The sequence below is a fragment of the Rana temporaria genome, chromosome 1 (genome assembly GCF_905171775.1).
Source record: "Rana temporaria chromosome 1, aRanTem1.1, whole genome shotgun sequence".
Lineage (NCBI taxonomy): Eukaryota > Metazoa > Chordata > Amphibia > Anura > Ranidae > Rana > Rana temporaria.
The window spans coordinates 403,041,579-403,062,546 of record NC_053489.1 but is presented as its reverse complement, the minus strand read 5'-3'; the positions used below and the strand labels follow the sequence as shown (position 1 = coordinate 403,062,546).

At 48.3% G+C, this 20,968-nt stretch overlaps 2 protein-coding genes across 5 annotated transcripts in view; one reads left to right on the top strand and one right to left on the bottom strand.

Moving 5' to 3' along the window:
- The window catches only part of PCSK4 (proprotein convertase subtilisin/kexin type 4), a 129,290-nt gene extending 120,341 nt beyond the window's left edge, over positions 1-8,949 (bottom strand). For all 3 annotated transcript variants that reach the window (XM_040323511.1, XM_040323527.1, XM_040323520.1), the window contains exon 1: positions 8,749-8,949. In XM_040323511.1, coding sequence (XP_040179445.1) covers positions 8,749-8,910 — 162 coding nt within the window. In that variant the 5' untranslated portion in view covers positions 8,911-8,949. The remainder of the gene's footprint in view (positions 1-8,748) is intronic.
- Positions 8,950-9,199: 250 nt separating this feature from the next.
- REEP6 (receptor accessory protein 6) overlaps positions 9,200-20,968 on the top strand; it is a 41,030-nt gene continuing 29,261 nt past the window's right edge. Inside the window, exons 1-2 of one of the 2 annotated variants that reach the window (XM_040323493.1) lie at positions 9,200-9,571; positions 15,385-15,478. In XM_040323493.1, coding sequence (XP_040179427.1) covers positions 9,457-9,571; positions 15,385-15,478 — 209 coding nt within the window. In that variant the 5' untranslated portion in view covers positions 9,200-9,456. The remainder of the gene's footprint in view (positions 9,572-15,384; positions 15,479-20,968) is intronic. The other variant, XM_040323502.1, reaches the window with a different exon arrangement.

Here is a 20,968-nt window from a genome sequence, read left to right as displayed (position 1 = left end):
GCCTACTGGGGCGCTACAAGTGTAACAAAAGAATTGTAACAAACTATTTTATTCTCTAGCTCGTCTACTTTCAGAAAATAGATTTATGTTGTATGCAAACTTCAGGGCTAAAATTATTTTTAGATCATGTGTACAAAAAAACATGCAAAAACTACTCTGGCAGCAAAGGGGTAAGCATGCATCCTGGCTTGTGCATTTTGAAGGGGGGGAAACTAAGTAATTTTATGGAGGGGGCTAGGGGTTAGACTAGGTCTACACTACTGCAATTTGTCCGACTTTGCATGCGATTTGCACCGCAAATCACATGCGACCTGTGTGATGCGATTTCAGCCATACAGATAGTATGGCTGAATTTACATCGTAATTCGGTCCAAACTCGCACAGGACCCCTTTTCTGGTCCACAACAGAATTGTGTGTACACCCATGCGATCCGATTCAGTCTGAATTTGCAGTTCGCACTGCGATATGCAAACCGATTTGGAGGAGTCATTAACTTTTAACACTCCCAGCAGTTCGCATAGGGCCGTGTGTACTGCTGCCGGGAAACATGCGATGCGGGAACCCGCAGTGGATTCGCAGGGTTCCCACATCGCTGCAGTGTGAACCGTGCCTTAAAATATTTACCATAATTAATCCTGCCTGTACTGTACAGGCAGAACTCCCTTGTTGTAAACTAGATTTGAACAATGCCCAAAGGGTTAAAGATCTCAGGGCATTGTATGTTAATAAGACATTGTTCAGATTAGCTTGCAGTCTGCCCAAAGACTCGTTCCAAAAAATCATCGGTTTTTGTGCCGCTATTCAGCTGCTAGCGGGGTGCTTTTAACCCCCGCTAGCGAGCAAAAAAAAAAAGGGTCAACACCGCCCGCAAAGTGCTGCTGCAGCAGCGCTTTGCCGGCGCTACCCATTCATTTCAATGGGCAGGGGCGCTTTAGGGGCAGTGTATTCACCGCTTCTACAGCACCTCAAAGATGCGGCTAGCAGGACTTTTTTTTTACCATCCTGCCAGTGCACCGCTTCAGTGTGAAAGCCTGGAGTGAGAGAAGAGGCTCTTTCAGGGCACTTTGCAGGCGCTATAGTTCCTGCAAAGCGCCTCAGTGTGAAAGTAGCCTTAGGCTAGGTTTCCACTATTGGGACCCCAAAGTCGCGCATTTTGATGCAATGTCATGCGACCACTGAGAACCAAGCAAGAAGTTTTGGAGTCACACCAATTAGAACAGTTACCATTGAAATACATGGATTTTGACTTGTCATGCGACTTCACATGTGTCAAGTCGCACAACAACTCGCAGTATTGTAAACGGAGCCCAAGACACAATATTGTTTTGCAATAACACACAATGTGTTAACGAGCAACAGAAATGAACACAACATGGTTAGACTAGGGTAAGATGGATAATACATAGGGAATGAATGATTTCACTGAACCACACAGGTTTACATGACTTAAAGCAGATTTAGACTCCGGTATCTTTATCCTTTAAACGGCACAAGACAATTCAACCCTTGATGACATCACTTTCAGTAGGTGTTCTGCAGCGGATCTTTTTCCTAGCTCACTTTTCATTCAAATATTAGTCACCATATCAGGAAGCACTGCCTGCTCCTAGACCCTGATGACATTGGGGGAACTTATTAAAACTGGAACAAATACTGTAACTGCTGACTTAATATTAGGACACTTACCTGGCCCTGGATCCAGCACTGTCCTCACCCGAACCCAATTCTTTAAATCAGCTTCTATTCTAGGCACCAGCATCTCAACTAAGGGAAACTGGCAGCGGCTTGAGACTTCACAGCCGGTTTCCAACTGCGCATGTGCGAGCCACACTGCGCTTTGTTAATGGTCCTGCAGTCTTCTGGGATCTGTGATGTGTCCCAGAAGGTTGCAGAGGAAGGTGGAGGAGGGTCCAATCGTTTACTCAGATTGCCGCAGAGATCCGGCCTGAAGTGGGGGAGCGGGTACATGTCAAAATCATACACCCCCCCCCAAAAAAAGTGTAAAAAATAAAGGAGGGTGGGAGAAGGTGGAAGAGCAGAACTTCCCCTTTTGGGTGAAATTCCACTTTTAAGCAAACGATCTGAAGATAGAAATTCATTGGTTGCCATGCACAAATGCTCCAGATTCTGTGTGCTCCAGTTTTGATAATTCCCCCTTCCAATGTATGAAATTCAAAGATCGGGAGAAAGATTAAAGGGGAAATGCCTTTGATGAGGTCAAAGTCTTCAGGGCTCTTAAGCACTTTCACATGTGTGGAATTGTTCTACTGCTTCTGATCAGGAATTATATGCTAAAATGTACTTTTTGTTTATTAACTGCTTTTTCGTTGTGCTAATAAAGTCCTGTTAGAAAGCCAAAGTTTAGATTTAAAGGGGGGTATTTATAGGGCAGACGCCATTGGTTCTGGGTCTTCTTCATCGAGTATGGCACCCACCTTTAGGGTTGCCACATCACGGTGCCCCGGCGTTATGGCCTACCTGGCCGGGGCGTGGGCGCCACGTGGTGTTCCTGGTTCCGGGGCAATGCTGACCCGGAGCATCTGAACAGCGATGGGGACCCAGTGAGTGACTGGGTTCCACTTCTGAAGATCCCAAGCTGTACTGCTGTTTGGTGGGGAGTCTGTCTGAGGAGCGCCATTGAGAGGTTGGCGGTCCAAAAGGGCTTGGACAAACCACTGGGGATCAAGGTAACCGGACACTGAGGGATTGATCACCTGTCAGTCGGTACCTGGGCGACAAGTTGAAGGAGATCCAGGCGTAACTCATTTAAGGAGGCACATCTCCAAGAATTCAATCCAGAGGGGACCTGTGGCAGAGGTATCTTTCTGAGGCTCATTGAGAGGGGTCTGTGGCAGAGACTTCCTCCCAAGTTCACCAAGGAGGGTCTGTGGCAGAGACTTATTCCTACAAATTGTCCGAGTGATACTCCAGCTGCCAGGTCAGTGAGAGAGGCCTGTCCGGGTACACTAACCCATTCCGGCGGGAGTGTTACGTTTGGGAGCAGGACTGTTTCCTATAATTATGCCTGAATCTGCAATTCTATCTTCCTCAGCTTTACTTTCCTCACCACAAGTTTACCGTTTTTACCCGGCTGGGTAATAAAGAGCACAGCAAAGAGCACCTGTCGTGGACATTCCTTTACTTCTACTGTATGCAATACGCATCATTCACCCCTAGGAATTTCGGAGGAGCCACGAGGTAACACGCCGCCCCAAAATCGGAGGGGTAATGCTACATGTGCAAAAACAGCTCTGGCTGTAAAAAGTTTAATGCTGCCCTACCCTAGTTATGCATCTGGGGCTATCAAGGGTACTGCAGTGCGTCCAGCATTTTTGCACAGCATCATGAGTTTCCATGATGCAGGCCGGTCATTAGCACCATGGAAATTAATGCACTAATCAGGAGTGTGCAGTCCCAGCATTTGGAAGGAGACAGAAATCTGCCTCTGTTTAGAAAATGATCCTTCTCCCACCATTGCCATGCTACCACACCTGTGCTGTGGTGAAGATCAGATGAGGTAGGTTTGTTGAGAAAAGATGAGGACTAACCACTCTCACATGAAAAGATGGGGAGAAAACCAATGACTTTAATGTAAAAATATGGTAGTGGGGGGGGGGGCTGATCCTGAGGACTCTGATGTGATGCAAGTGGGAGTGTGAAAAGGAAGAGGGAATTGAAGACTGAGTCAAAAGCAGGGGACTGTGGACTCTGCAGTGTTTTAAAAGGGGGAGGCTGAGGACTCAGGCTGGCCATACATTATGCAATTTTCTTTCCTTCAACCACAGGTTGAAGGAAGGAAAATTGCTGAATTGCCCCATCAATACTGTTGATTGAGAAATCAAGTGAATCCCTCCCGCTACGCTATTGTGTTCTGACAGTGGGAGGTTTCTCCACCGTCAGAATACAATGATCACTGCTGCCAGCTATAGCCAGAAGCACTGATCGTACAAAGAAACACTCAACATGCTAGTTGTACTGGGGATACAGAAAACAATTTTTATGGGTATCTGGTACAGATTCACTAGCAGCTCGAACAGTTTCAAAACCTAGGTCAAAATTACATGTGAACAGCTCTGCCATCACATGTTTTTTTTTTTCAAACCAGAATTCTTCTTTGAACAAAGGCAGACTTTATAACTGTAAAGTAGATTAGCAAAGTGATGCTAAAGTCCATTCCACCACAATGTCTGCAGCCAGAAATTGGCAGCCTTCCACTTACAATACTTGTCACTAATGTTGACCAAGTATACAGACATGGGTTTCTCACTATCCTGATCCACATATTTCTTATATATGAGTCAATCCGAAGGCAGATAAAGTGGTTCTAAAATGTAAAAAAAAAAAAAAAAAAAAAAAAAAAGCCATTACTTCCATTGTTTAAAAAAATAAATAAAAAAAAAACCCTACCTAATCCACTCACCTTCATCCCTAAACCCTTAGGCGAGAGTCACCAATCCAGTGCTGTCCCAGCTGCAACCCTGCATCCTTCTCTTCCTGGTCTCACAGGTGACACGGAGGGCAGTGGAGCCATAGGTTCCTTCTGCTGTCAAACGCCTATGAGATGGGAGCCGGGGGGCTACTGGCCTGTTATTGCACTCACACTGGTGCCCTTAGCACCTGACTCGTTCAGGGGGCATTTGGAGAAAGGAGCAACAGACAGCGCAGGAAGGGGACTGAAAAAGAAGCTGCAAGGGGGACCGCTTTGTGCAAAAGGATGTATCGTCCGGTTTACCATTATTATCATCGAAAGTAAAAGAAAATTCCAAATTTTGGGTCGTTCCCAGAAAAGTAATTGAGGTGAAATCTTCCAATGGGGATTCTAGTTAAGAATTCCCTTAATTTGCAGGGATTTCTTCTCACTTCCGGTTTAATAAGCTATGGGACAGAAAGTGAAGGAAAATCTCCCCTATGGAACACAGACGGCAAAAAAAACTGTTAGTCCTGGTTCACACGGAATGCAGCTTTGAAATTATGTGACTTCACTTCGCAGGTTAGTGTGACTCGGCTGACATCTGCGCGATTTCATGCACAAAAATCTATGCAAGCCGCACATGAAATTGCCAAAAATAGTGCAGGAACTACTTTTTCAAATCGGTGCATCGCTGCAAAAGTCGGTATTGCCCATATTTCAACAGTTCCTTTGCCGACAATAGGGTGCGTCCTGTCAAATCACATGACAAGTCTCACCAACGTGAACATGGGGTGCGGCAGTTTCTCTCCCCTGCCCCAGGACAGTAGATGGAACTGTAAAGACAAGGATTTCTTCCCTTTATGGTTTTGGCTGTCATTCCTTAATGCTTCATCAGCTTCAGTGGGGTCCATGGGCAACATTAGGGGTTTAGTAGATCTCCGATGTCTCCATAAAGGGGACCGGTCACTTTCGTTATACAAAAACATTTCAGTAGGCCATTTGAGCCCACCTAGAAGCCTGGCTGAAAGGGTCCCTGTCATGTTACATGATATTGTTTTATTATAATGTTCCTTTAATGTTCATCTTAAGTTTGTCTCTTGTGCCACTCCGTAGTTTGCATGCTGCTTGAGTTTTCTCCTCCCCCTCTTCTCTGTATTGGTCATTTTATGCTGTACATTCAGTGTGACCTGTTGCATCTTCTAAACCTGCATTGAAGAATCGTTCTTTTACCTGTTGTAACTGCACATTCTACGGATCATACAACGAATAAACATCGCCAGATCTTCTTTCATGTGAGTTGTGACTGAGTAAGCTATCTGGAAAGGTGATTTAGTATGGATAATCTCTTCAGGGCAACGAGCGCCATGTGCTACTGAAAAACCACATTCATAGCCTTTGCAGCCGATCCAGAATAGTCCCAGTCAGCAACCTATGCATCTTGCCTTGTTGCTGAAATGCAAAAACAATTAGACACACACTCCTACCATTACAAAAGCCAACGGTTTTCACATTCTAGCAACAAGGTAGGCCATGAGGATTGCTAACTGGGCGTTTTTCAGACAGGCTTCAGGGGGGCCCCAAATACCCTATGGAAATGTTTTTGCATGATAAAAAGTGACAGGTACCCTTTATGGAGACATCATTATGACACTACAATCAATGAACAAAGTGTAGCGGAAATTATGAGCGTTGCCTATGAGCAAATAATTCCGCTGCGCTAAAAACCACAATTACAGCTCTTTTCGTATAATCTGGGAAAGCGCGCTTGCATAAAACCAAGCAACACAGAGGCTGTTATCAAGTTGGGAGGTCAGTATCGTCCTAGTGACCTAGGGTGGTCCTATTTATAGGGCTGAACATGGATAACAAAACTGAGGTGGCTTCACAATCAGCCTATCAGCCAGTTGTATACCTTCAAAAAGGACCAGACAATTGTATACATTCAGGCTGGGTTCACACATCTGCAAATTAGGATTCGGCTTACGGCGCATCCAATTTGCGGAACATTTGAAAATGTGTTCTTTTAAATAGGTCTGGTTCACATATGTGCGTTGCATCCGCATTGTACAAAAAAAACGTGTGCGTCTCTCCTGCTCCTTCTACTCTTCCAGGTCAGCTGATCCACCGTTACAGAGAGGAACAGCTGAATAAATAATTTTTATCTTCGCAGGGGAAACCGGATCTGCAAATCGCACCACTCATGTAGTGGTAGCACACATCAGGTAGTGATGAATGCGATGGTTCATGTGCAGAGAAACATGATCGGTTTCCCTCTGAAATGCATGCGCAGGCATCCAAGACAATGCGCCAGGTGAAAACATTACTCAGGACTGTGTGCATATTCCTACCGTTTACTATTGGCAGGAACCGTACTCCACGAGGCTCAGCGAGCCATGTTTTCTACGATTATAGTATTGTTCCCATGTGCGCTGGTATGTTTGCCCGGGAGCGTAGATGCAGTCGCCATGAGGTGGGCAGTCTTTTGGTGAGGCATAAACGAACTTCCCTAAAACGCCGTTGGATCTCCCGCGCCCACGGGAAGGTCTCCGCAACCAACAGGCTTTCACAGGTGTGCGGACACGCTTGCATGGGCATATTGCAGCAAAACAGACACTGGGAGACATTTGACAATCTACATTAATAAAAATTTCAACAGCAGCTTCAGTTATTTAAATATCTACTGAGTCTCCTTGACCACATTGGGCATTTTTTGGTAAAAGTGAATGTAGCCTTTATATGACAAGAGCACACCCCCCCCCCCCCCCCCGGGTCCTGCATGGGCCAGTTTCTGTAAGACCCCTTTCACACTAGGGCCGCCAAGTGTTTTAGCAGTGCTTTTCGGCCACTAGCAGGCTGAAGGGGTAAAAAGCCCCCGTGTTGCATCGCTTTAGAAGCACTGCACATTCATTGCAATGGGCAGGGCATGTTAAAAGCACTGTATACAGCGTTCCAGAAACCGCCCCAAAGATGCTGCTTGCAGGACTTTTCCTAACGTCCCACAAACGCACCACCCCAGTGTGAAAAGACACTGCAATGCATAAAAAGCGGTTTTAAGGCGCTATTTCTAGCACTAAATAGCCTGAAAACAGCCTCAGTTTGAAAGGGGTCTAACAGCATACCTCCCAACTTTTCGAGATGGGAATGAGGGATACCTATCAGGAAAAGTATGCAGCCATAGGACACACCCCTTGTCACTAGGGTGACCACGTGTCCCGGATTGCCCAGGACAGTCCCGCATTTTGCAGGTCTGTCCCGGGCACCTTCATTCCAGGACAATACAGTGTCCCAGAATGAAACTGAAACAGCCACCCCCCCCAAGCCAAACGAATGCCCCCAAAAAAGGCCGCCACATCACCGCTTTACTCACTGACAGTACTTGTCCTGGCCGGGGATGCCTGGAGAGCACAATCCCGACCCCTGCTTGTGATTGGAGAAATCATAAATCCTGCGTCTTGAGCCGTTCTGGCCAAAACAGCTTACTGAGGAAGAACAGGAATTGAGAAATTCAGACAAAGAAAAAAAACATTTAGAAGGGAAAAAGTAAGTGAACCAACAATGCACTAGCCTAAGGCCCCTTTCACAGGGCGGTTTGCAGGAACTATTGCGCTAAAAATAGCGCCTGCAAACCGACCCTAAACAGCGGCTCCTGTTTCTCTAGTGCAAGGGCTTTCGTACTAGAGCAGTGCGCTAGCATGACCGCTCCAAAAGTCCTGCAAGCAGCATCTTTGGAGCGGTGTGTTTACCGCTCCTTCCCATTGAAAGCAATGGGAAACCGCGGATATACCGCCGGCAATGCACCTCTGCAGAGGCGCATTGCGGGCAGTATTAACCCTTTTCGGCTGCTAGCAGGAGTTAGAACCGCACCGCTAGTGGCCGAATACCACCGCAACTCTAACAGTAAAGCAGCGCTATACCGCCACCGAACCTCCCGCCCCAGAGTGAAAGGGGCCTAAAGGAACCTATTTAGAAAATAAAAAAACAAACCTTTACAACCCCTTTAAACCCACAAGTGCTACTTTACCACTATTATTCCTAGCGTTTTGCAGGCGCTATAGCATTAAAAATAGCGCCTGCAATCCACCCTCCAACAGCTGCACCATTCATTTCAGTGTGAAAGGGGTCTTAGAAATCCTATGAAAGGTTTAGCGCGGGGAAAAAACTTTTTGATAAAAAGAGCATTTTATATACGTCTACATAGATCAGACCAAAATGAGGGACATTACTCTAAATCAGGGACAGTTTGGAGCCATACTAAAAGGGGAACCTGGCCTATAAAAGTGGCCTGCTGTAAAACACAATGGACACTTATGAAGAATGAAGGGCAAAGTGTGGTCACCTTTCCTAGGCTGATAAAGCCAAACTTCTCGGCGATTTTCTCCACCTCCTGGGGGCCCCCAGCAACCTGCACAGCCCAGCTGTTGGTATAGACTCGCAGGGCAAGAAAGCATGGCACCCCCACACACAGGAGGGCCACAACACTGAGCCCAATCCTGCTCATTACTCTCTGACTCTCTCCAACCACCTCACCTCCACCTGAGGTACACTACAGAGCACTGAGGGGGCCTGCAGTACTAGAGGGCGGAGCTTCGAAAGGCAGCCTATCATGTCTTCAGGTGCATTGGCTCGCGCAGTTTTGATTGGCTAGGAACTAAGCGGGCTATTAGAAGACGTCCAGTCTAATCACAGCTCCCTGGCTGAGCTCCTATGAGGCGCTTTAGTGTCACGTGAGTGTAAGGAGAAACTATAACCAGGAGCACAGCCCTGGGCTACGCCGAAGGGATTAGCACAATATATAGCACGCCTGTTCAGAATTATTAGATAGTTCTATTCGGGCTTTGTCTCTGTAATATAGTTACGTGTCTGAACAATACTAGAACGAGGACCCCCCAGTGTATTATAATAACGGACCGCCCTCGCTCCCCTTATCTACCTCACCTGGGGCACGCCCCCTGGTGTTGATTAGCCGCTGGGCGGATGACGTCAGCAGCCCGGAGCGAGGCATCCTGAGCACTGTCCGGGGTGAAGAGAGTGGAGAAGTTCTGCCATGGCCTCTTTCCGGGAACGGTTTAACAATTACGTTAATGGCAACAACTTCGTGTCCCGCATGCTGGGGAAGGTGGAGGAGAAGACCGGAATTAAGAAGAGTTACTTGGCTACCGGTGAGATAGGGAAGAGGGGGAGGGGGCGCCTCTGACCTGCCTGTCATCAGGTGTCAGATCATCCAACGGGCAACACTTGTCTACCCTTGTATATAGGAGATTGGCTAGTGACGATTGAGGTGGGAGATACACTATACTTTCTCTGAGCAATCTCCTCTAGAGTTACCAAAACTAACAAAATCTATTTGATTAGCGTTCAGTCAGGATCTTGCACTTCGTTTATACCAAAGTGAATAGTAGCAGCAGGATTCATAGATTCCTGCCTCAGCTACTCGCTCGCCGCGACGGGTGTGCCGGGGTCCGCACCTGCAACAGGTGCGCCGGGATCCACAGGTGCGACGGGGTCGTCAGGTTCGCCGGGGTCTGCAGCTGCAAAAGGTTCGCCGGGGGCCGCAGCTACGACAGGTTTGCCAGGGTTCGCAGCTGTGAGCTCGCTACGATGGGTCCCCGGGGTCCGCAGCTACAAGCTCGCTACGACGGGTCGCCAGGGTCCGCAGCTGGACAGGTCGCCAGGGTCCGCAGCTGCAAGCTCGCTACGACGCGTCGCCAGGGTCCGCAGCTGGACAGGTCGCCAGGGTCCGCAGCTGCGAGCTCGCTACGACGCGTCGCCAGGGTCCGCAGCTACAAGCTCGCTACGATGGGTCGCCAGGGTCCGCAGCTGGACAGGTCGCCAGGGTCCGCAGCTACAAGCTCGCTACGATGGGTCGCCAGGGTCCGCAGCTGGACAGGTCGCCAGGGTTCGCAGCTGTGAGCTCGCTACGATGGGTCGCCGGGGTCCGCAGCTACAAGCTCGCTACGACGGGTCGCCAGGGTCCGCAGCTGGACAGGTCGCCAGGGTCCGCAGCTGCAAGCTCGCTACGACGCGTCACCAGGGTCCGCAGCTGGACAGGTCGCCAGGGTCCGCAGCTGCGAGCTCGCTACGACGCGTCGCCAGGGTCCGCAGCTACAAGCTCGCTACGATGGGTCGCCAGGGTCCGCAGCTGGACAGGTCGCCAGGGTCCGCAGCTACGAGCCAGCTACGACAGGTCGCCAGGGTCCGCAGCTACGAGCCAGCTACGACAGGTCGCCAGGGTCCGCAGCTACGAGCCAGCTACGACAGGTCGCCAGGGTCCGCAGCATGACAGGTCGCCAGGGTCCGCAGCTGCAAGCTCGCTACGACGCGTCGCCAGGGTCCGCAGCTGGACAGGTCGCCAGGGTCCGCAGCTGCGAGCTCGCTACGACGCGTCGCCAGGGTCCGCAGCTACAAGCTCGCTACGATGGGTCGCCAGGGTCCGCAGCTGGACAGGTCGCCAGGGTCCGCAGCTACAAGCTCGCTACGATGGGTCGCCAGGGTCCGCAGCTGGACAGGTCGCCAGGGTTCGCAGCTGTGAGCTCGCTACGATGGGTCGCCGGGGTCCGCAGCTACAAGCTCGCTACGACGGGTCGCCAGGGTCCGCAGCTGGACAGGTCGCCAGGGTCCGCAGCTGCAAGCTCGCTACGACGCGTCACCAGGGTCCGCAGCTGGACAGGTCGCCAGGGTCCGCAGCTGCGAGCTCGCTACGACGGGTCGCCAGGGTCCGCAGCTGGACAGGTCGCCAGGGTCCGCAGCTACGAGCCAGCTACGACAGGTCGCCAGGGTCCGCAGCTACGAGCCAGCTACGACAGGTCGCCAGGGTCCGCAGCTACGAGCCAGCTACGACAGGTCGCCAGGGTCCGCAGCATGACAGGTTGCCAGGGTCCGCAGCTGTGAGCTCGCTACGACAGGTCGCCAGGGTCTGCAGCCATAATAGGCTCTCCGCATAGTCCGCAACTACCTGCAGGTATCACAGGTGCACAGCAGCGATCCCTGCAGATAATCGCTGGCTGAGTAGAGAGCCACTAATGGCTGCGGCCCCTGTCGTAGCAATCGAGTAGCTGGGGAAGCTGGCGACCTGTTGTAGTGAGAGAGGAGCAAGTAGTTGCGGACGACGGCGACCTGTCGTATTAAACAGGGCCAGCAGCCAAGAATTAGGGCTCCTTCACACTAGCTTTGCTCTCTGAAGAGCGATCTGCGCTTGGATCATGTGACAGGATGTGTTGCCGCCTTGCAGCCTTCTTTAACACCTTGAATCCCCCACTAGTGCACCACAACCCTGTGCCTTGCTTGTAGCTGCGGGGTGCTTGCAGCCCCCTGACAGTACAAATCTGCCATGTGTACACCCCCTGACCACTGCTGCTAAAGGGGGTGGGGCGGACGCAGTAAGAGTGCGGCTTAATGGCAGGGTTCTACACCCCCCAACCACTTGTGTGGGCGAGCCCTTATACACATCCTAGTTGATGGGAACTGAGCCCATTGATTTCAGTTTAACAAAAGCGTGCTGTGACTGCTGACAATTGTGACAGTTTCTCTTACCCTCAACCCAACTATGAAGCCATCAAACGGCTGGTGTCACAACTAATCACATGTGCAGCAGTTGCAGATCTAACCAAAGCAAAGATGGGAGGGTTTAGTTTTCCTTCAAAGAAATTGTGCAATCAGGTTGTGTAATGTGTGGTCGCTGTACACGGTTCAATTTAGTAATGCAGTAGTAAAGTTCTGCTGTAAGAGTAAGTAGGCAGGCTTTTATTGCAGAAGGCCCATGCATGGTCTCTTCTGCAGTAAAATGCCTCTACCTGCCCGCTCACCGTCTTCCTCGGCACTATAAACTGGGCTGTGCTTATAGCACCGGCTGATCTTTGTGCTGGGGTAAATTTACCTCATCCCACCCCAGCCAATGAATTTGTCTGAAGACTGGCACAGCAACGAAGATGCTGACAAGGGACCATTGCCAAGGTAAATAACCCCTTTTAGGTTATTTTTAATCAATTGATGTGTAATTCGATCACAATTATTAAATCCGCAAACAATTGAAAAGGTATGACTTCCCTTTTCTAGAGACTTGGACCATTTTCACAGCAAGCCGATGCCACTTGCTGAGCAGGGGATCTATCCGCTGCTCCCCGATGAGTAGGTGGATGACAAGTCCATGTCTGCTCCACTTTTTCAGAGCAGACAGCCCGCTTTTCTCTATGGGTGGTCGGATGTAAACGGACTGCCTGTCTGTTTACCACTGACTTTATTCTGTGTGTTTTTTGTTTTTGTTTTTTTTGTGCTGATCAGGTCGGATTGGAGGTAGGCTGTTGTAAACAGACACGTGGCCTCCCATTCTCCATAGAATAGACTGGAGCGTCTGGTTGTAAAGTGCATGTGAAAGGCCCCTTAGACCAAAGGCGATCAAACTGAGTCAGTCAGCCAAGGTGGAAGAATAAGTTGTTTAGCATTGATTGGCAGCACTGAGATATTTTATGAACACAATCAGATTGCATGGTAGGAAATGAGATGTGGTTGACGTACAATTATCAATCCAAAATCCACTTTCACGCATGTGTCATCTTTTTCAAATGTCAACTATAGATCGATTTATTCCTATGTGGAGAGATCAATCGGAGAAGAAATTGGTCGTTTTATCAAAGTGTGTATGGCCACTTTTTGGATTTAATAAAAAGGCCTTCGATTGATCTCTCCAATAGGAATAATCAATGGTACATCACATGCCTGACATAGCCAAAGTCACGCAGGACCCCTATTAGATTGTTTGTTTTCAGATGCAGTCTGTTTGGTCACCTCAATCAGATAATATCAGTTGAATGGCCACCATAAAATTTATTGCACAGGCATATTGTAATGTGTGTGGTGACAATACCACCTGCTGCCATTTAAAAAAAAATATAATAAATATATATATAATTTCCAAAGATCACTGGTGCTGCAGTTCATAAATGTGCAGGAAAGTCTGTCTTTTAAGGCTAGGTTCACACCACGATTTTACCATCCGATAAACGGACCGTTAAATCGGATGGAATCGTATGTGACAAAATCGTATGTAATCGTATGTCAAAATTTTCACTAAAAAATCGGATCCTGATTTTAAATAATGTCTGGGGAAAAAGAAGATTTTTGAAGTTATGGATATTCAGGGGAACCCCGCCGGCAATTTAAAACAAAAATGACGTGCGGTTCCCCCTAAATATCCATAACCAGACCCGTTATCCGAGCACGTTGACCTGGCCGGCCGCAGAAAAGAGGGGGGGACAGAGTGCGGCCCCCCCTCTCTCCTGAACCGCACCAGGCCACATGCCCTCAACATGGGGAGGATGTCCCCATGTTGATGGGGACAAGGGTCTCATCCCCACAACCCTTGCCCGGTGGTTGTGGGGGTATGCGGGCGGGAGGTTTATCAGAATCTGGAAGACCCCTTTAACAAAGGGGACTCCCAGATCCTGACCCCCCCCCCCTGTGTGAAATGGTAATGGGGTACACTGTACCTCTACCATTTCACGAAGGAAGTGTAAAGTATTGTAAAAAAACACACTGACACCAAAGAATAAAGTCCTTTATTAAAAAAAAAAAAAAACATCCAGCGGTGACAAATCCACTCGTTCCCGGCTTCCTGCGTTGTCCTAATCCAGCGACGGGTGCGGGTGATCTCCCGCGATGAGAAGATCCAGCGTCGGGTGATCTCCGCTCCGGCGATGTGAAGATCCATCCATCCGGTGCAGCAGCATCCCGGACCTCCTCTCACCGCTGGGCACAGCCCAGCGAATGAGCGGCTGAAGCTGTGACATTTCTTATATAGAGGAGGCAGAGCCACCCGTCACGTGACCCCGCCCCCTCTGACGTACCTCTGCTACGTCACTGGGGAAGACCAAGAAGAGGAAAGGTCTTTTAAAGGGGTCTTCCAGATTCTGATAAACATGCCGCCCGCATACCCCCACAACCACCGGGCAAGGGTTGTGGGGATGAGACCCTTGTCCCCATCAACATGGGGACATCCTCCCCATGTTGAGGGCATGTGGCCTGGTGCGGTTCAGGAGAGGGGGGGGCCGCACTCTGTCCCCCCCTCTTTTCTGCGGCCGGCCAGGTCAACGTGCTCGGATAACGGGTCTGGTTATGGATATTTAGGGGGAACCGCACGTCATTTTTGTTTTAAATTGACGGCGGGGTTCCCCTGAATATCCATACCAGACCTAAAGGGTCTGGTTATTGAATTTGCGGGGACCTCCGTTCGGGTTCGCTCAACCCTAGTAATAAAAAATCGGGTACGATTTATCGCACAGTCATCCGATTTAGTACGATTTACATTGACCACAATATAAAAAAAAAACGGACACGATTTTAATACGATTTCAAATCGGGACCAAAAATCGTGGTCAAACACGATTTTTGATGCGATTTTAAATCGTATCAAATCGTATGCGGATCAAATCGGATGCACTTGAGGACCTAAATTAATGAATGGCAGTGAATGGATCCGTTTTGCCATACAGATTTGTACGATTTTAAAGCTAAAATCGTGAGTAAAAAACGGATGACAAAATCGTGGTGTGAATGCACCCTTAACTGCCTTGTATTGTGCTTCCTTTACATGTCGTCATACCCTACTATCAGTCATCGAGACTATGGACATTTACTGATAAGGATTGTCAGAAAATATCCATGGTGGGGGAGGGGGAATTGATTGGTGACACTAATCATGTGAACCTGGGCTGCTTACAGTGCTAGACAGAGGATTATTACACTGCATTAACTGCCTAGCTCTGCCCTATTTCTCATGCATTTTCCAGCCAGCATGTTTGCTTTAAGTTTAAGCACTACTTTTAAGATGGGATTTAAGTGGTTGAAATGCTTTATCTTGTTCAGCAAGGAAACAAAAACAAAAAAAGAATCAGTCACCTGTTGTGTGTTTGTTTTTCTCATAGTGCTGTGCTTTGCTGGATATATAACGGGTGTCTTGCTTCATACTCCCTTTCTCTAGGCTCCCTCTGCTCTCTGGGCTTGTACCTGGTATTTGGCTATGGGGCTTCTCTGATCTGCAATTTGATTGGCTTTGTGTATCCTGCTTACACTTCGTAAGTATTCATATGCTTCTGTAGGTTCTAGACCACCCAGCACAAAACTACAGTTAAAGGGGTTGTAAAGATTTGTGTGCATTAAGGTGAAAAAACACCTGGCAATGAGGCCCCTCCCCCCCCCTGTTTTACTTGCCTGAGCCCGTTCACCTGCTGTGCGCGTGTCCACTATAGCCGCCGCCTGTATCACGGGAGCGCACCCGCAATCTATCCCCCTTGGGAGAGCGCTTCCCATGAAGGGGGTTAGCTCTTGCGAGGATGTGCCGAGACAGCCGTCGAGGGACCCCAGAAGACGAGGATCGGGGCCACTCTGTGTAAAACTGCACAGTGGAGGTAAGTATAATGTGTTTGTTATTTAAAAAAAAAAAAAAAACTTGCAACCCCTGTGGTAAACCACAGACAATAAATATGAACAAAGCATATCCCTCTATAATACAGTCCCGATCAAAAGTTTAAGACAACTTGAAAAGTGGCAAAAAATCATATTTTACATTGTTGGATCTTAACAAGGTTCCAAGTAGAGCTTCAACATGCAACAAGAAGAAATGAGAGTGAGACAAAACATTTTTTGAGCATTCAGTTTAATGAAAACAACAAATAAACTGAAACGGGCTGTTTTTCAGCTGATCAAAAGTTTAGCACCGCACCTCCAAAAAAACCTAAACCTCCAACTTCCAAACATGAACTCAGTAATGAGTAGCTCCGCCGTTATTGTTGATCAGTTCAAAAATTTGTTTCGGCATGCTTGATGCAAGCGTTTCCATGAGGTGAGTGGGAACATTTCTCCAAGTGGTGAAGACAGCCGCACGAAGACCATCTACTGTCTGGAACTGTTGTCCATTTTTGTAAACTTCCCTTGCCACCCTTCCCCAATGGTTCTCAATTGGATTTAGATCAGGGGAACACGCAGGATGAGCCAAAAGAGTGATGTTATTCTCCTGTAAGTCCCTTGTCCTGCGGGCATTGTGTACTGTAGCGTTGTCCTGTTGAAAAACCCAGTTGTAACCACACAGACGAGGTCCTCAGTCATGATGAATGCTCTCTGCAACATCTGGACATAGCCAGCGGCCGTTTGACACTCCTGCACTTCCTGAAGCTCCATAGTCCACTGAAGGAAAAAGCACCCAAGACCATTATGGTGCCCCCTCCACTGTGGCGCGTAGAAAACATCTCAGGTGGGATCTGCTTGACATGCCAGTAACGTTGGAAACCATCAGGACCATAAGGTAAAAAAAATTCTCATCAGAGAATAAAACTTTCTTCCACCTTTGAATGTCCCATGTTTGGTGCTCTCTTGCAAAGTCCAAACGAGCAGTTCTGTGGCGTTCAAGGAGACAGGGTTTTTGAAGACGTTTTTTGTTTTTGAAGCCCTTCAGTCTCAGATGCCGTCTGATGGTTATGGGGCTCCAGTCAGCACCAGTAAGGGCCTTAATTTGGGTCGAGGATCGTCCAGTGTCTTGACGGACAGCCAATTGGATCCACCGCCTCAGTGCTGGTGAAATTTTTTTTGGGGTCTTCCACTTGACTTTTTTGTTCCATAACCCTCAGGATCATTTAAGAAATTCCAAATGACTGTCTTACTGCGTCCCACCTCAGCAGCGATGGCGCGCTGTGAGAGACCCTGCTTATGCAGTTCAGCAACCCGACCACGTTCAAAAAGGGAGTTTTTTTGCCTTTGCCATCACAACGTGTGACTACCTGACAGAAGATGACAATTAATCCACATCTTTGCACAGATTTGGCCTTTTAAAGGCATGTGGTCCTAAACTTTCGATCAGCTGAAAAACAGCCTGTTTCAGTTTATTCGTTGTTTTCATTAATTGAATGCTCAAACAATGTTTTGTCTCGCTCTCATTTCTTCTTGTTGCATGTTGAAGCTCTACTTGGAACCTTGTTAAGATCCAACAATGTAAAATATGATTTTTTGCCATTTTTCAAGTGGTCTTAAACTTTTGATCAGGACTGTATGTACTTCTCTCAATTAAGAGCACAGTGTAATTTCTGTCTGCTGCTTCATTCCTCTATCAGCGTGAATCGCTTCTGACAAGTTTTCCTGACCCCAGGAGAAAAAAGGTGACAGGGGAGGGAGCTCCAAGTAATTGACAGCCTCCGCTCTGTTGCTGTGTGAATGGGGGGTGTTTCCCTCCAATCAGTTCTCGGAGCTCTATGGAGTGTAACTTCAGCTCCTTATTTTGTTACAGCTCAGACAAGGTTTTTAGGCCTGGTTCACACCTAGGTGTTTTTATTTTTGCAGAAACGCACCGAAGTCCTCTTAACATGGTTTTTTATTTAGAGGGTCAGGGACTTTTTTGTCTGCAGCAGGTTGCATTTTAGTTCCATATACTTCAATGGGAATGCAGCAGAACCGCATTAACGCGTTTTTGCTGTTTTTTCCGGCAAGGCAAGACACCCTCCAAAAATGCAAAACGCATCAAGTGTGTGTGGACGCAAGGCACACCCGGAAATTGCACCAACAGCAACCTGCATAGGTGTGAACCAGGCCTAAATTCAGCACTTTGAACAGATGAAGATAAGGCTGCAGATAGTCAGTCAGATACAACTTGTGTAGGAGGATTGGTTTATTCTCTGTATCACCTGAGGCCAGTCACTTCACTGGGTATACTGTATGTAAGGGTTTGCAACCACTTTGAGACCCCTTTCACACTGGGTCGCTTTGCAGGCGATATAACACTAAAAAATAGCGCCTCCAAAGCGACCTGAAACACCTGCTGCTGTCTCCAGTGTGAAAGCCCCGAGGGCTTTCACACTGGAGCGGTGCGCTAGCAAGAAGGCAAAAAAAGTCCTGCTAGCAGCATCTTTGGAGGGATGTGTATACCGCTCCTCCCACCTCTTCTGCCCATTGAAATCAATAGGGCACAGCAGTTTTAACCCTTTCCCGGCCGCTTGCGGGGGGTAAAAGTTCCCCCGCTAGCGGCCGAATAACGCTGCAAAATTGACGGTAACGTGCCGCTAAAAATATCGGCGCTTTACCCCCGCCCCAGTGTGAAAGGGGCCTAATGTGCCACTTACCACTTGTCTTTCTGTGCTGCATAAATCACTTGCAGGTAGTCGCTACATGGTGATTACATGTGAGAGGGGTTAAACTATCTGCAGGTGCTGGCAGCCTTCCATTGCTTTCAATGGAGCTGCCTCGCACAGCTAACTGCTCGGACCCTCCTTTCTGGGGGGCTCACAGGTACAAAAACACAGATGTGAATGTAGCCTAAATGCCGGTTCACACTACAAAGTGTGTGGCCTTGCGCGTCTCGGTATTGACATCCCAATCATTTCACTGGGTTGCTAAACATAATGCAAGTGCTTCTTTTTCAGATCATGCAGCACCAAACCGCATGGCAATGAGGTACCATGCAGTTCGGTACTGTTTGGGGTGCCATTGACGATTGTAGGTGGCAAAAGAAAGTCTGGGCAGCTGCACTCCAAAAACTGTAATCCACCTTTATTTCCACTAAATAGAACGAAGCGAGATAAAAGCACCAAAATGATCACTGTGGGGGAGATGGGAGGATAACATGTCTCATGCTGCTCTTGGCACTTAATCATAAGGTAAGCCCGAAGAGCATCACAACGCATTAATAACCCCCCCCCCCCCCCACAGTGATAAATTTGGTGTGTGTGTGTTTTTTTTTTTTTTTTTTTTTTTATGCTGCTTTGTTCTATTTAGTGGAAATGAAGGTAGGTTACAGTTTTCAGAGTGCAGCTGACCGGGCTTCTTTTGCCATGTGTACAGGTTTGCAAACTGGTCTGCCACCCAGTATGTGTGTGATGTGTGCGCAAAAATGGACCAACCTGGAGCAGTGGTCTTTTCTTTATAACATAAAAAAGGAAGGAGTCGCGCTAAATGGTTAAAGTGAATGCAAATATAAAGTGAACACAGTGAGTGAACAGTGTGTATGTGTATATATATATATGTGTGTGTGTGTGTGTGTATATGTATATATGTGTATATGTATATATGTGTATATATATATATATATATATATATATATATATCTATATATATATATATATATATATATATATATATATATATATATATATACACATACACATACACATACACACGGCTCAACATTTCAAGTCCTGAGCCACTAGCCAGGCCTCAAGAGTTACTCGCCACCAGTTGCCCCACCTAATTCATACACTGCCCTGCGCCTAATTGCTAGAGGTCGACCGATATATCGGCTGGCCGATATATCGGGCCGATATTCAGTCATTTTGGAGAAATCGGCATGGGCCGATTATTATCCAAATGTGGCCGATATTTAGCAGATCTGCATCAGCAGAGTGTGGAGAAGGAAGGAGGAACATGGGTTTCCCCCTCCCTTCTCCACACTGTCTGCAGAGCAGTGCCGTGTGTGTGAAGGAGAATGAAGCTGTCGGGGTGGGCGGGACCCGGGGTGGGCGGGACTCAGATGTCCAACACCAGCCAATGGGATGAGATCATTGGCTGGATAGCTGCTGGGTCCCGCCCACCTCCAACATCACGATGAATCTGAGCTCCTCTCTCTCTCTCTGCTCTCACAGTTTCACAGCACATAATGTAGCTGAATGTGTGAAACTCTCTCTTCATACAGTTTCACAACTGCTGCAGAGAGAAAGAGGAGCTCAGATTCATTGCGATGTTGAAGGTGGGCGGGACCCGGGGTGGGCGGGACTCAGCAGCTATCCAGCCAATGATCTCATCCTATTGGCTGGTGGACAGCTGAGCCCCGCCCAACCCGGGTCCCGCCCACCTTCAACATCGCAATGAATCTGAGCTCCTCTTTCTCTCTGCAGCAGTTGTGAAACTGTATAGAGAGTTTCACACATTATCCGCTACATTATGTGCTGTGAAACCTGCCAGTGCCATCTGCTAATGCCAACCAGTGCCACCTGCCAATGCCATGCCAACTAGTGCCACCTGCCAATGCCAACTAGTGCCATCTGTTAATGCCATCCAGTGCCACCTGTCAATGCCATCCAGTGCCACCTGCCAGTGGCAACGCCATCCAGTGCCACCTGCCAATACCATCCAGTGCCACCTGCTAATGCCATCCAGTGCCACCTGGCATTGCCAATGCCATCCAGTGCCACCTGCCAATGCCACCCAGTGCCATCTGCCAGTGCCATCTGCCAGTGCCATCCAGTGCCATCTGCCAGTGCCATCCAGTGCCACCTGCTAGTGCCATCCAGTGCCACCTGCCAATTAGTGCCACCTGCCAGTGCTAACTATTGCCAATTAGTGCCACCTGCCTGTACCATCCAGTGCCACATGCCAATTAGTGCCACCTGCCAGTGCCAATTAGTGCCACCTGCCAGTGCCAATTAGTGCCACGTGCCAACCAGTGCCAATCAGTGCCATCTGCTTTTGCCAATTGGTTCCATCCAGTGCAATCTGCCAGTGCCAATTAGCCCCACCTGCCAAAAAATAAAAAAATCGGCCTAAAATATCGGCCGCAAAAATCGGCATCATATATCGGCCATCGGCCG